Raw genomic sequence first — 15,679 nt, 5'->3', positions numbered from 1 at the left:
TCAAACTGTTTTTACCATATCGTGTCTAGATGGCCCAGCTATCGTGCGGGTTAACCTCTTTGTCCGAAGCATAGCAACAATTAGCGACATCAAGATGGTAAGTGAGCCCTGTGTTTGTTAGCGTGCAATCATTTACAGTATGACGAGATGCTGCGGCAGTCTCTTCCGCGCAGGCAGTTAGACGTATGCTCCCCAGCTATAGACATTGCCAATCCAAAAACAACAATCCATGTCCTTCAGATCTGTGCCAAGGATGTCAAACAACCTGATAGCCTGTGTCCCCCAAACTCTCTTGCAGCATTCTAGCAACCCCACCTGCGTATAGTTCCCGAAAAACAATCAACGGTAAATCATAAACCCTCACAACATTTCTACAACCATAGGCAACCTGCATATATATTTATTAACATTTTGCTTGAAGTTAGTAATTTGATGCACATGTTTATTGCACAGCGCATGGAATGGCAGTTTTTAATCTGGCTCTTCGGCGGTGTTTTGGAAGATCTTTGTATTGTTTGCGCTTGCTCGAGCTTAATGGGTAGTCCAGCCATCTTGTAGCTAGTACATGGTTCGGCATGCCACGAGCTGATTATGCCTTGCTGCTTGCCTTAGAGTTGGGCCCGAAATGGCAGGTGCACATAGAGTTTCTGGTTGTACCCAACTGGTGTCTGAATGCCAAACTACCACATTCGGTCTCTTCCGGCGGTGCGTGGTGGTGTCGGGACAGTCGGTTCGTGCCCAAAGGCGTGCCAAATTGTGAGGCTCTCGACTCTAGCTCAGAGTCTTTAGTTAGACATTCCGCCACCAGATCGCAGTCATTTCAGGCTCAGCGCCTTGTTATGCAAATGCTTTGCGACAGCAAATTGTTTTACTAAAATGCATTCACACTGAAGATGGAAAAGCCCATAGTGCTGTTGTGTACAATGTTTTTTTTTTTCACCTGCTATTCAAACATGTGAGAGACCAGGAGATAATTATCCTTGTTTAACTACCATTTTCTCTCGCACCTTAGATGGGCCAGCCACTGTGCGTGTCAACATATTTGTACGAAGTATCTCAAAAATCGATGACGTTACAATGGTAAGTTGTATTTTATTCTTGTAAAGGAGAGGAAGTTCACGAGCAGAGAATACATTATAGTTTCCCTTGATTACTTTTTTTTTTGGCTCATGTCTTTTGTTTTTAGACGTGTTGGACTTCTATTGAGCTAAAGTGTACTCTTTTCGCTGCAACTTCTGTATCCCACTTCTGGATGTCCTTGTTTTTCCAACTCACCTCCCCTAGGGAGTCCCCGGAGTCACTGGTTGTTTCTCGGGAGAAGAAGAATGATCTCTGTGCGGACGAACATGGCGCGCCGTGCTGGGCGAAGTCATTATTCTTCTGTCTCGGCGGGGCGCCCTTTGCTGTGTGCCACATCCGGGTGTTATAGCTAGTTGACTGTAGACTTGTGTGACATCCTTGGCTCGGTACAGGCTATGCATGAGCAAGTGGCATGGTTTCACCCACTGTTATTGGCTGTCCGACCGACCCCCCTCCCCCTGCTGCCACCCTCCCCTGACCACGGAGGCGTCGCTAGCTGCTCGACCTGGGGCAACACGGATCTCGTGGTCCTGCAGACAGTAAGTCCAGACCAATGGAACTATTAACAACTCAATTAAACAAACAATTAACCAGAAATCAATTTTCATCCATTTTTTACACCCTCGCCAAATTTTTATAATGTTGTACTGTTCAAATATCCCCCCTATCTCTTTTCAATTGTGTGCATTTCGCAGATTATTTAAAATGTTACTTAAATCCTACTTTTTTTTTGAGAATCTATTTTCAATTGCTGAAAATTATCTAGAACACTACAAAAGTTTTTTTGTATAAACTTTTGTTTATGATTCTAGCTACACTTAAACAATCCAACCTGTGTATTAAAGATCTTTCTTCGTAAGCATATGGTTAACGTATGATCAACAATGTCGTTTACATTCTCGTAAAACTTAATTTTAATTTTTAAAAACAAAAATATTTTTTTTCTATATGGTGCATATTTCTAATAATTTATATTTTCTTGTCTTTCCTATTTTAACTAATATTTGCAGTTTATTTGTCATGGTGAGTTTTTCGAGGTACATTTTTTCTCAACTATGACGATATCACAGCCTGAAACAACGCTGGCTCTTCGTCAGACCCTGACTGTGTATTTTAAAAAATATATATATATTAGTTACTGAAATGCTGGTAGTTTGTTTTCATAAGTAATTATTTGATATAATAACACTTTTTTTTTTGTTTAGTAACGACTATCCAATCAAGAGTATACACTGTTCACCTTGAGGGCAAGCAAGGCCCGTACTCTCTGTGGTGATTGGCGTATATTTGCCAGTTTATACACCGTCTGGCCCCAGGCCGCGCCCTAGCGCCGCCATTGGTGGAACAGTCCCCCTCCTTTCCCCCACCCAACCCACCACCCTTCGACCACACGCTCACAGAAATGCGCGCGTTATGTTCTCATAGTGCTGATGTCTGTTTGGTTTGAGTTACACGCCCTTGTTTCAGTTCTCAGTACTGTTTCACTTCTCGGTTGTCATTTCGAGCTTAGATACTGTTTCATTTACCACCCCCCCCCCCTTCCCCTGACCGTACCCGAGTCGCCAAGATGGCGGGCGGGCGTGGTCAGCCTTAAAACTTAGCGAGAACAAATAACCAACCATCGTTGTTAGTGAGATATGTTTTGGAACTTTTTTTTTTTGCTCTGCCGTTTAAAATAATTTTATATTGTCTGTTGTTTCTCTCTCTCTTCGACTCCTAGTCGCTGACGCGCCCACCATAGTCTCAGTGAACATCTTCCTCCGCTCAATCAGCAAAATAGACGATTATAAAATGGTGAGTCTGGTGACGTCATCTCCCCGCACAACCCCTCACGTCCCATATGTGTGTGTTGTTCGTAAGTGTCCACCAACACCAACTGCAGGCGCGCCCACACTATGACGACTCTGTTCGGCTCGTTCTATTCGTCTTTACGTCCGAACAGCTCTGTGGTGTGCACGAGTCGAAAGGGTTGAAAGAGATTTCCCTCAAGAAATAGCAATGTACATTTTTAATTCTGCGTTCTACTTGCTGCTTATCAATTCCAAATGAAACTGAAATTTTCCGTTAACATATATCATGTCTTTGTACCTTGATTTCATAAGCACTGTCAATTAAATCCCTCAACGATATCCGGGCGTGGTACATTAAAATTAACTTCAGAGTGTTTTCATCACTCCACTCCATTTTTTAATTCAAAACAACCACTTGAAACGGAGCACTACATGATGTTCACGCAAGGACTAAGAGAACACGATTGAGGAAGTTGCCGCGACAGGATTCAACACGTCCAGACGAGGCAACCCCATCCGATTTCGTCTTTCAACTCCGACCCCTTGTCGATTTCTTTCGGGTTGGATTCGTCTCCATTCGATTCGACTTTCAACTTACAAGCGGCTCGTTCGACCAGAATGGAGCGACTTTTCTATTCGACTCGAGTCGAACGGCTTGATTCGTTTACGGTTCGTCATAGTGTGGCTGCGTCTTAACACACCTTGTGTGATGCTCCTGACATCTGGACAGTGTCTTGCAGCACAGGCTGTCGCGCTTAGGGCTCGCTCTCGACGCCTTGTTGATTTGTTCAATGTCTCGCCATGACTTTTTCCAAGAGAATTCAATAGAATACCTCCGTTGCATTTATTGTTCCGCCAAAGATATTTCCAACAGATATTCACTTAGTGCAATATCATGCATGTAAAAAAGGCATGCGTGATACACTGTTAGACATTACAGTAAATTTACAGGCTTTTCGATGAAGAACTCACCTCAAATAAACGCATAGGTCTTCGTAATCTCATCAAATAACTGAATCTTCGTCGAAACTAAGCCGAGGTTCACTTTTCGAGTCGATTGTTTCGTTGTAAACAAGTAGAGACCTGAAAAATTCGCGGATTCATTTCGTGTTATGCTAAAATTCAAATAATTATACCTTAGTGCTGCTTCTGCCATTGGTTCACTGTTAATCTGGAGGACTGAGGGCCAATTAGAGACACATCACTCATAGAAGCGTCGAATCACAGGCCCACACAATAGAGACGACTCACAAGTCAGCAGCCAATGAACATTTGGCATTTTCCCGAGTGTGTAGATGATATTGGAGTCTATCCTGAAAGTCATTTAACCCGCGATTTTTTCCGGTCTCTATAAACAAGGCAAACACACACGCGGAAGAAAAAAAGACGTTATTTCTTAAAAAGTTTTTTTGAATACTTTGTTAATATAATAAATTTATTGCTGTTGATTCATGATTAAAAGGATGTTAACTCAACGCCCGTAAATCTACGAAGATCACTGGATAATTTATAACCAGCTCTCCTCGTAGATTCAAGGTGAAAATATTTAACAGTGTAATTATCTTCAATTGCACGACCTTTACAGCTGTGATATTTCACTAATTGAATTTCTTTTGGAAATATTTGTGGCAGAACAACCAATGTAAGGGAGGTATCGAGTGAAAAGTTTTAGCAAAAGACCTTAAATAAAAAGTATTGGCTCAAAAATAAATAAATAAATAAAAAATTAGCATGGCTTGTAGGATGAACCCGTGAGCTTGTTCGTCGCGCGTTTCAGTTTGAACACTGGTTGTAACGGTCAAGCAATTAATACGCAAATAAAACCATAATACAACAGCTTTTATAGGTATAAAAACCAATAAACGACAAGATCCAGTAAATTAATTCTAAAATATGAACAAAACAACACTTAAGTACTTCTACTGCAGTTCAGTGCTTCATATTTATTTCAAAACTATTTTCATAAATGATTCTGTGGATTTGCAAAACTGTTGGCGGTTAGTTCAGTGTAGCGGCTTTCTTTGAGTGACTTGTTAAATAACCAACATAACACCTAAATTCAGCATGTAAATTTACAATAATTTTATCTGCGCTTCGCAAAATGTGGTAAACAAAGTTTCCACGATATGGAAGTTAAAATATGTCTATCATTGCGACAACTTTGTTTCAATCGGTAGACAAAATAAAAATAAAAAAAGTTAATATTCATGATAACATAAATGTAGCTCTGCTAAAGTGACCGATATCACTTCGAAGCTAAAATGAAAGTTATCCTAGTTTTTTTTTTTAATGTAAGAGTACAGCTATGGTGAAGGGGAATCAAAGAGTCAAATCCCTAAAATATCTGTAAACTTGTAATTTATAAACAATTTATTTGTAAACAACAACAAGAGTTCTCGTCGAGTGCGTTTACCACGTTAAAAGTTACAATAGGATAGTTTCACCAAGATAACGTTTTGGTTCATTTTCGCCCAATGGTCATCGTGTACCATCAAACACAGACTATACTTCGCAGTACACAGTTTATTATTTAAAATGATGTGAGGAAGGTGATCGTTTGTAAAAGTACAGAATGTCCACAAAATAATGTCCCAGTTTCAATGGTATATAAAAAAAAAAGTTTAATTTAGACTATTTACAAGAAATCATACATCAAATTGAAGATAAACTAACCTATTTTTCTTACAAATGTTCAATACGTGCACCTTTGGTTATACAGAAAACATCCAACTTAAAGTCCTATTCTTCCCACACTTTGGTTAACAAGTCCTGAGTAATGAAAGCAATAGCCTCTTCAATCCTGTGTCTCAGCTCTTTAGCTACTGAAGTTCAATAATTGCTTTCCGAACAGATTCCGTAGGACTGCGCGGGTAAGATGCTCTGACTCGGTCAACATCCTGCACCTGTGCTCTGCCCTTCACAAACACATCCGGTCGTCTCGAACTGCCTACACCATCGGCGGTCGTTTCGCCACGAGTGGGATCACACTTGAACTCTAAACGAAACGCACGTTGAACTGAAATTACACATCCAGTCTCAACAAATCGCAGAACACAAAACGCTTTACACCATTTGTAGGGACAGGAAAAATTCGTGGGTTCAATGACCTCTAGGATGAACTTTATAGTTCTACGTACACTCGGTCAAATGTCACCCTCTCATTGGCTGCTGTCTTGTGAAGGTGTCCCAATGTAGCGGCCTGTGATTCTATACAGCTTCGGTTGAGAGTTTCTCACTGGCCCAGAGTCGTCCAGGTGAGTTGTGAGCCAATAGCAGAGGCAGCACTGAGGTATAACTACATGAATTTGAGGCTGTCGTGAAATGAATCCGTGAATTTTTCCGGTCTCTAACCATTTGCGTAGGTGGCGCTGCAAGCGAGAAAATAATAAAGCAATGCCCGCTCATCCGCTTATCTTACTCTGTTTTCAGTTACACTATAGTTGTGGCCTTTGAACCAAAACACACTGCAACGCTTGCAGTTGATACTGTTGACATTTATAACTGGGACAGTATTTTATGGACGAACTGTATTTCATCCGCGCCTCTCCACCAGATGCTTGAGGTCACAGGCAGGGTGTGACGAAGTGTGACACGAGGGAACAACAGGCTAACTTACCTCAGACGGTGAGTTAAGACTCTTGGGTGGGGGCAGTAAAGACAGCGTGCCTTGTCCACAGCGACCCCCAGACGTCCATCATGTGTCAGTTCTCTCCCAGGAATAAAACATTCAATACGTAGCCGAATATTTACTTGCACTAAAATAATCAAACAATTATTGTAGAATAAACTTTTTAAATTGCAATGTTTTTTTTGTAATCGATTGGGATGGTTTCCTATTTCTAATATTGTAACCTAGCTCATTTAAATCAGTGAAATCATCAACTTGCAGCTGGCTCAGTATATATGAAAGACAATTTGGCTCTTGCAATAAAACCGTTCACGCTTAATTATGGGGGTATAAAAATTTTTTAAATTTTATATCAACAAATACAACTTACTGATGAATTAAAGACGTCTGGTTGCAACTTTGATGTTAAACAAATAACACATGCGTAGTAATAAAAAAATATACACGAATTCCAATTTGCCAAAGCTAATTCAAAATCATATTTGATCCTAGATTTTTAAAACAATTATAAAGAGGTAATATCACTATAAAGATTGAAAATATAAAATTTTTTTAACGATACTGTACTTAACACATAACTTCCTGTCCCACTGGTTCTTACAGCTACTTGATGTACCTGACCGATCTGTACAGATTGGAAGTTCGCATTCCTATCTTTAGGCCTAGTTTTGCATTATACTTGCCAACAGAAATCGTACAATTAGTAATCTATTGATCAAAACTATTTTCTATCAGTGAGTAATTCATCATTTGCAGCACAACATGTTTGTGCACAAAACTTTCTTTTATTTTTCTTCATTTTTTTTTTTTTTACCTCATGGCAGTAAATAAATTGGATTTTATTCAGAGTTTAATTTTAATGTTTTAAATTTTTTGTTTGGAGCTGGTAGTAAAGGAAAGGTACTTGTATATTGTGCTTTTGTTGTTCGTCAACATTATTACGCAGTAATGTATTTTTTTGTTTGTTTAATCTCATTTCATTTTTGTGACTGTTTACTTCTGAGAGTATTTCAAACCAGTTTTGAGGTTTGGGTGAATCGAACTCTACGGTTCATCGATATAAATTAAATATATTCATAATTATAAAACTAAACACTCTTTCCCAAGCTAAGCCTAGCAAATTACATATCTATGGTTGAAAAAAAAACACCTAATTTTTAATAAAAGATTATTGAAAATTTTAAACTTTTAAAAATGCATGTATTCAAGTGACTTTAATGACGTAACCAATACATCCAGTGAACAAAATTTATGCAATTATAAACATCATAAATTAACATTAAGTAAAATTAACTCTTTTAAAAATTGTAAATGTTTGTTTTGCTACACTGAGGTCTCGGCATGCTCTGAACATTCCTCTAACAACCCTGTGGCTTTGATTGTTGTTCGTTTCTATTACTATTCATTGAAAACAATTCCTCTGGAAATTTAAATAACTATGAAAAGTATATGTCTATTAAACTCAAAAATATATTTTATAGGGTATAAATAAATGTGAATGAAGTATGTATTGTGATAATAACCGTTTATTTTAATTGTAAACTCCCATATAAGCTTCTTCTAAACTTCTACTTCTATTATGTGTCTAGGCTATTACAGGGAAACGACAATCCATCCAACAAGGGTTCCCGGTAACTGAAGAAAAAAGACCCTAGACTGAACGGCATCCATTGCTGTTCTAGAGGCAACCATCAGATCATTTTGCCGATGCGTGGAAGTTCGGTTGATTTCCCTGAGCTGATGTAACTGTCGGGCTACAGTGTATGATTGTATTTAATTGAATTAACGGGACGAAGGGAGTTTACTTTCTGGCTGATGAAAGAAAATAAAAAATCTGATGAAGTCGAGTCCCGGGAAGAGAGGGTCAATGAGGTGGGAAATAGCTCGCAGGTGCATGGCAGCTCACGTGGTGTCGAGGATGGATTGTCTGTATCCCGGCCAACCCAGGGCAGAAAAAAAAACGAAAAACACGCGAGCGGTAACTTATGTATGCCTGTATGTCTGTTTGTCTGCTCCCTTCCCCCCCCCCCCCTCGCTCTGTCATCACTCTCACGTCCCACGAAGTTTGACTGTCATCTGTCTCACTAACTTATATCCGGACCGCGCCGCCAGCTTGCAGACTTGAGTACTGTGTGTGTGTGTGTTCTTGTGTCAGTGTTCTGTCTCGGTGTTTTATACGTGTGTGTGTGTACTCACGTGGCCTTACTTCCAGGTCTCCAGCCTGGGGCAACGGGACCCTACATTCCTCGACCTCTTCCCCCAGACCCGTGGGCGGCCCACCGCACCGCAAGCTCGGCCGAGACTAGGGGTGCTGCTGTGCGAACCACCTTCTCGTGCACTAGGGGTGCGCGCAGTCTCCCTTCCACGTGGCTGCACGTTACTATACTGGACAAAACCATTCAGTGCTAAACACCAATTACAAGTTCACAGCAGAACCTTTTTGCAGGGGCAGGCATTTTTCGTGAAAAGATCCGAACACTTATTGTAGAGACCTGCAAAATTCGCGGTTTCGATGGCCTTCAGGATAGACTGCACATACCTCTGCACACTCGGGCAAATAGCGCAAGTTCATTTGGCTGCCGACTTGTAAGTCGTCTCAGCTGGTTTGTCTGTGATTCGATCCTTCTTTGGTTGGAGGGTTTATAACTGGTTGAGATTCGTCCAGATGAACAGTAAGCCAATGGCAAAATCATCTAAGAGGTATATGTGTTTGAATTATAGCCTATCACCGAATGAATCCGCGAATTTTGCAGGTCTCTACTTATTTGACTGCAACAAGGTATACCCGAACCTGTGGTTTCTTCCTTGTGATTGGCGGCCGTCTGCGAGAGAAGTCGTTTCCTTATCTGACCGAGCCACTCAGGACGTGTTTGCTTCCGCACTGAATCACTGTGACTGGTGATGTTACAATCAGTATGTAGCTAAGAGAAACTCACCCTATCACGAAACACAGACGATGCCACAGTGTTTTAACTTTCATCCGGTCTCGAAATCTTTTCGCGAAATCTGCATGGCCCTACCTATTTGTAGCATTCGGCCACTATTGATAAGAAACCCCGGATTACGTGCTATGCTTGAACACAACCAACGCGGGAATTATCCTCCCTCGAGACGTCATTGTTGTCATCACGACACACAGTGATGGGTAAAGCAACTCATCATCATGAAACAAATATTTTAATATTAAATTGTATAAAACAATTAATTGACAGCTGTTGAAACCAAGATGGCGTCTTTCAGTTATGTCTCTTTAGAAGTAAAAAATTGAATGTTTCAGATTATGAACGTGATGTAATTCTAAAATAATGTGTTTTCCAAAATTATCATTACATTATAAAGTTGTGTAAAACCTTTTTGTGCTCTATGGCATATATGTGACCCCAGAGCACGCGCTGATGACAGAAATCGTGCATTAGAAAGAGTAAATGTTCATTTCAGAATTTTTTTTTTCTTTTTAGCCGGAATCAACCAATAGTTATTCTTGAAAGCAAGGAATGGACTTGCATTACACCTTAATCTTCATTTCTTGGCCATATAAAGTTATGGTTACCGCTCAAATCTCATAGATGTCCTGTCCATGATGAGAATACTACTTGCCAGTTCCGAGTCTTGCGCTTAGAGGCGACACCACGCTAGAAGCACTGGCGAGCGTTGCGCTTATCGTCCCGCCTCGCCGACACACATATGGGGCTCCCAAGGCTTACTGTGCTTAGCCCCAGGAGACGTCTGGAGTATTTTACGAAGCTATTCACGTGGCTGTCATCGGTCACATCACGCCTTGCATCGCGACAATGGCACTGGACAGTCTGCGCCGTCACTTAAACGGTGGTGTGTACTCGAATGATGAACGTAATGAGCATTCAGGAGAGCAGATCAAGCAATCACTGCTGACGGTCGCTCATAGCTTGCGGTGAAGTGGGTCTTTTATTTTTATTATGCATTTGTCCTTTCCTTCCCTGCCAGTCCCTAATGAGAAGCTCCCAGTCCTACCCAACGTTGCCAAGTCTCGCCTGCAGGTAAGTCTTCATAGAACAGTTCACGCACGACCACTGAGTCTACGCGAACAGTAGATTCGGGCACTGCGAACAGTAGACTCGGGCACCGCGAACAGTAGACTCGAGCTGTCGCCAGTCGGGATCGATATGACGTTGGACGAATAAGTGAATCTTCGACGGAGTCGTACTTACTTTCAGTCAAACTGCATCACTGCATGTTATAGCACCACTGATCTCGATGGGTTTTATTTGTAATGTATTTGCAATGCGGTATACCGTTATATGATCGCCATTGTTACCTTTTGTTTACCACTCAGCGTGATTCACAATAACATACCCCAAACCACAAAAATTTTGAGGTTGCTGTAAACCAAAAAAAAATTTGTATGTTTTTTTTATTCCTTGTCTTTATGGTGTAGCTAAAAATTAATAAGTACTTTTAGGATAAGTAAAATCCAAATTCCAGCTCTTAGCCTTTTTTATTTCACTCTTCATTATGTTTAATTTCACCGTATTGAAGTAAAAAATATGGCATTCTAACGTTGTAATGTTTTTATGTCTACATGAACGCGTGATTGACAACCTCTGTTATGCACGGAGTCATAGACACTATAGACAGGCTTAGAAGCTGGTACTCCGTGGATCAGCCTGCATTGGACTACGTATTTTGGTGAACAAAAGTAAAAGCACTCTTGAGGGGAGCCGTTGTTACATAAATTATAAAGCTACTTACTTCTTAATACAGTCTGAAACTCATAATTTATCAATTTGTCGCCACACAGAGCTATTATCTGGAAAATATTTTTTTATGTTTGATGTTTATTGAAATTATTTGGAGATGAAGAAATAATTTAAAAAACAACTTTGACCCTGAACTGTCCATAAAGAATTTTTTTTAGCGTTTAATCACGGTCGATGACGTACACATTCACACTTAATTAATCTATTTCAGTGGGCTTTGTTTTTACTCCCCCAGCTGAAGATGGCACGAGCTGCCAAAACGTTTCTAATGCCCCAGCGAACAACTAACCAGGTAAGAGACTCCAAGTCCTCCCCCCCCCACCCCCTCAGATGTTACAATTCTCGCTTACAGCTCGCTCAAGCATGAACCCCTGGGTGTCGCCACATATGTATATACGTATATGTACCTCCGCCCATACATATATACATAATGCCTCGCACATTTCAAATATGTCTCTGTCCCGTGATTGCTCCTCTCTGCTTCTGCATGCATCTTGTTTGCTTAAGACTTAAGTTTTAACTTATTGTTCATTGAATTCGTAATGTTCTTCATTAAAAGCAGATAAATGTGCACTAGTTAATTTTTTGTAAAAAATAATTTTGATATTTCAAAGGAAGTGAGTTAATAACTTAAAATCATTGAGTGCCTATAACTTTCTTCAGTGGCTGTCATAAGAAATAAAATGTAAAAACAAATTCTTTGGATCAGACCTAACTTTCTGTTTTCCAAATTTTGATGACTGTAAATTGGTCCTTGGCTTGCGTATAGAGGCACGACACATTGTGTTCTACGCCGCAGGTCGTACACAAGTAGTCGGTTTTCTGTATACAAGTACGACGCTTGGTGTTTTACACTGCAGGTCATACACAAGTCGTGTGCATTGTGTACTATGCACCATGAAGTGTGTTCTGAACTGCAAGTCGTACACAAGTCGTGTGCATTGTGTAATATGCACCATGAAGTGTGTTCTGAACTGCAGGTCATACACAAGTCGTGTGCATTGTGTACTATGCACTATGATGTATGTTCTGAACTGCAGGTTGTACACAAGTCGTGTGCATTGTGTACTATGCACTATGATGTGTGTTCTGAGCTGCAGGTCGTACACAAGTCGTGTGCATTGTGTACTATGCACTATGATGTGTTCTGAGCTGCAGGTCGTACACAAGTCGTGTGCATTGTGTACTATGCACCATGATGTGTGTTCTGAACTGCAGGTCGTACACAAGTCGTGTGCACTGTGTACTATACACTATGATGTGTGTTCTGAACTGCAGGTCGTACACAAGTCGTGTGCATTATGTACTATACACTATGATGTGTGTTCTGGACTGCAGGTCGTACACAAGTCATGTGCATTGTGTACTATACACCATGAAGTGTGTTATGAGCTACAGGTCGTACACAAATCGTGTGCATTGTGTACTATACACTATGATGTATGTTCTGAGCTGTAGGTCGTACACAAGTCGTGTGTGTTGTTGTAGGAGTACAGTGTGCAGCTCACATTCAGAGAACAGTGGATGGATGAGAGACTGAAGTTCAATGATTTCGGAGGTGAGTTTTAATCAATTATCGACTGCATTGGGTGTTAAATAATATTATAATTGATTTCAAATAACTAATTTTGTTATAAAGAATCTCAAAAATATTCAAATGTTGCCCAACGATAGTGTGACATTTCAAATATATTAATGGTGTTATATGTTATTACTTACCTGAAGTGTGTAAAAGTTTGGCCCGTTGCATTCTGTGATTAAACACAAGATGGATTTAAAACATTCTTGTATTTGATGTTCATATCATTGGCTCACGATTGGTCTGTATGACTGTCAAAACTATCTTGTAGGAACAGTGTCACGAACATTTGTTTACATTTAGTATTCTAAAAAGCAATGTGCTTGTATTATTTTCCTTAAAAGTTTAAATGACTATAATAAAATACTAAAAAACGCTTGTAATCAACTTGAATCAAGAGTAACAGTGTTTAACTCCCACATATATCTCTTATGATCGAGTAAGTGGGTTTTTATCTCCCTGTGCAATCGATAATAGTTAGTGACAACACTCTCACACGTGTAAGAGGTTTTTTTCCCCGCCGACGACTGGGTGGTAAGTTTGTCCGATGGCACTGAGTCTGTACAGAGTCTGTTACATAGGGGGTAGTGGTGTCTCGGGAGGAAAAAAAAAATTAATGTTATACCCAGAGACAAGAAAAATCTCTCGGCGATCGAGGCCTCGACAGCCCGGGAAAATCCTGGCACTCGGACTTTGTGTCTTCCCCTCGAGACAGTCATCTGGGCGTTAAAAAAATGTTATACCCTGAGGAAGGAACTAGGGAGCTTATGGCCTCCTCCAACCTGATCAGAGCTTACACTGAACAAGTTTAAGTCCATCCCCGCACTTTTCCCCCCGAGCTTCTGCCACTCCGTCCAGTCTGAGTCCTAACGTCCCGTGGGTGAGGGTTAGTGATGTGCGAATGGAACCTTGACGGACGTGACTCAGTTTGGGCCGAAAGGAGAGGGAGTGGTGAAAGGAACACACCCCACCGACTCCACACTTGCTGATGTGTGACGTGTTCGCAGGGAGGATCAAGTACCTGACGCTGACGGACGCGAACCGAGTGTGGATGCCCGACTTGTTCTTCGCGAATGAGAAGGAGGGCCACTTCCACAACATCATCATGCCCAACGTGTACATCCGCATCTTCCCGTACGGCTCCGTGCTGTACAGCATCAGGTGATCTTCACGCGCCATGACGCGTCTTCTCCCCGTGAAGCTCGTTGCATGGCCGTTCTTTCAGAGGTTCTCGCGATGGGGAATATTGAACTTCATGGACACACTCCATTGCTGGCTTACACCGTAAACCATACAGTTAACTCAAGGCTGTATGACAAAGATGGATACAGCACAAGAATTACGTAAAGGAACTTAGTCACAAGAAAAATAATAACAACACAGACGAACACATTGGGCAAACCAAGCTGGAGTGTTTCGGTTCCAATCTTTCCCCCTTAAAGTGGACCAGCCCCTTAGTAATTTCAATGACACTCAAACAAACACTTGGTAAAAATTAAGTATATGATTGTGACACAAAATTTAAAAAAAAATTAGCAGATTGTGCGAGACAAATTGGTAAGCATGAAAACATTCAATGTCGGAGAAAGAAAATCTACAGTATTTAATCCTACTTTACTGAATTTATGACATATATGTATCACAAGAACGTTTTTACAACCCACCCATATACTCCTTTCATTTTTGATTACCACTAATAAATATAACTTCATTTCTTAGCCAGTCTTTGTAGGGTTATGGTTACGCCCACCTGAGCTCTGTCATTAGGGCCGTGCGTTTGGCTGACATCGGAGGATGTGTCCCTTATTTGAAGGACTGGAGGTTTTCCCGAAAACCACGTGTCTTGCGAACTAAATGAACCTAGAGATCAGAAATATATTTATTTTCAATAAACAATTTATGAGAACTATAGGGATGTTTTGGTCGGGAATGTTACACGATACTTGAGAACAAGGCTTTACTTAAAAAATATTTATTTCGTGATTTTTGAATACTATAAAAATCCTATATAGTTGAATGATAAAAGGACAATAAAATAAAGTTTCCTGTTGGGAGCTCGGTGGATCGGTTTTTTTAAGCCCGAAATGTGTGACTGTGATGTTCACTCAGTTTGTCGACCAGGAATATGCCGACCTCCGTAGCGTAGTCGGATGCACACCGGCTTACGGTGCGAGGGGTCCTGGGTTCGAGTCCCGGGTAAGGCATGGGTGTGACATTTACATGCTGATATTTGATTACCTACGAATTGAACTTGATGTTTACATTGAAACAAATTGGACCATTGGCCGTTTGGCGTAGAGCTGTAGGCCACATAAATCAAAGAAAAGAAGGGAAAAAAGACCAGGACTACGAAGAGAGCAGCCAGCAGCCAATGGCCGCCTGTGTTGCAGGATATCGCTGACGCTGTCCTGCCCCATGAACCTGAAGCTGTACCCGCTGGACAGACAGACCTGCTCGCTGCGGATGGCCAGCTGTGAGTGCCCTTCCAGAACCGTCGCGAGCGGCACCCAGCTACAGGCTTCACGCTTACTCTTAGCTAGACTCACCTCGCTAACAGCACCGCCGTGAAACATTGTCCCAGTTGAAATTGTTGACAATATCAACTGTAAACGTTGTGCAGTTTTGGTTCAAGGTCACAATTAAAGAGCAACTCTCAAACAGTTTTGGATAAGCGCATGCGCGGTTACTGCTTTGTTGTTTTCTCGCTTGCAGCGCCACCTACGACTCCTGAGCGTAAAGCGTTTTGTGTTCTACAATTCACTTAGAGTGAATCTGTAATTTCAGCCCTCTTCATTGCGATCTCTTTGCACGAGAGTGGTTGAACGTAGAAGTCCCTGACCGTTGGATTGGAAGTAGGTAATGGTCG

General features: G+C 41.0%; 1 protein-coding gene across 7 annotated transcripts in view; it reads left to right on the top strand.

Annotated features, from left to right (window-relative positions):
- The window catches only part of LOC134536272 (glutamate-gated chloride channel), a 108,817-nt gene that overhangs the window by 83,573 nt on the left and 9,565 nt on the right, over positions 1 to 15,679 (top strand). For 2 of the 7 annotated variants that reach the window (XM_063375990.1, XM_063375991.1), the window contains 4 exons: positions 2,801 to 2,874; positions 12,723 to 12,792; positions 13,821 to 13,974; positions 15,204 to 15,286. In XM_063375990.1, the coding sequence (XP_063232060.1) occupies positions 2,801 to 2,874; positions 12,723 to 12,792; positions 13,821 to 13,974; positions 15,204 to 15,286 (381 nt within the window). Of the gene's footprint in view, positions 1 to 29; positions 98 to 1,012; positions 1,081 to 2,800; positions 2,875 to 12,722; positions 12,793 to 13,820; positions 13,975 to 15,203; positions 15,287 to 15,679 lie in introns of all 7 variants that reach the window. The other 5 variants (XM_063375995.1, XM_063375993.1, XM_063375992.1 and 2 more) reach the window with 3 other exon arrangements.

This window comes from Bacillus rossius, chromosome 10, assembly GCF_032445375.1.
Source record: "Bacillus rossius redtenbacheri isolate Brsri chromosome 10, Brsri_v3, whole genome shotgun sequence".
Taxonomy (NCBI): Eukaryota; Metazoa; Arthropoda; class Insecta; order Phasmatodea; family Bacillidae; genus Bacillus; species Bacillus rossius.
This window is presented reverse-complemented; position numbering and strand designations above follow the sequence as displayed.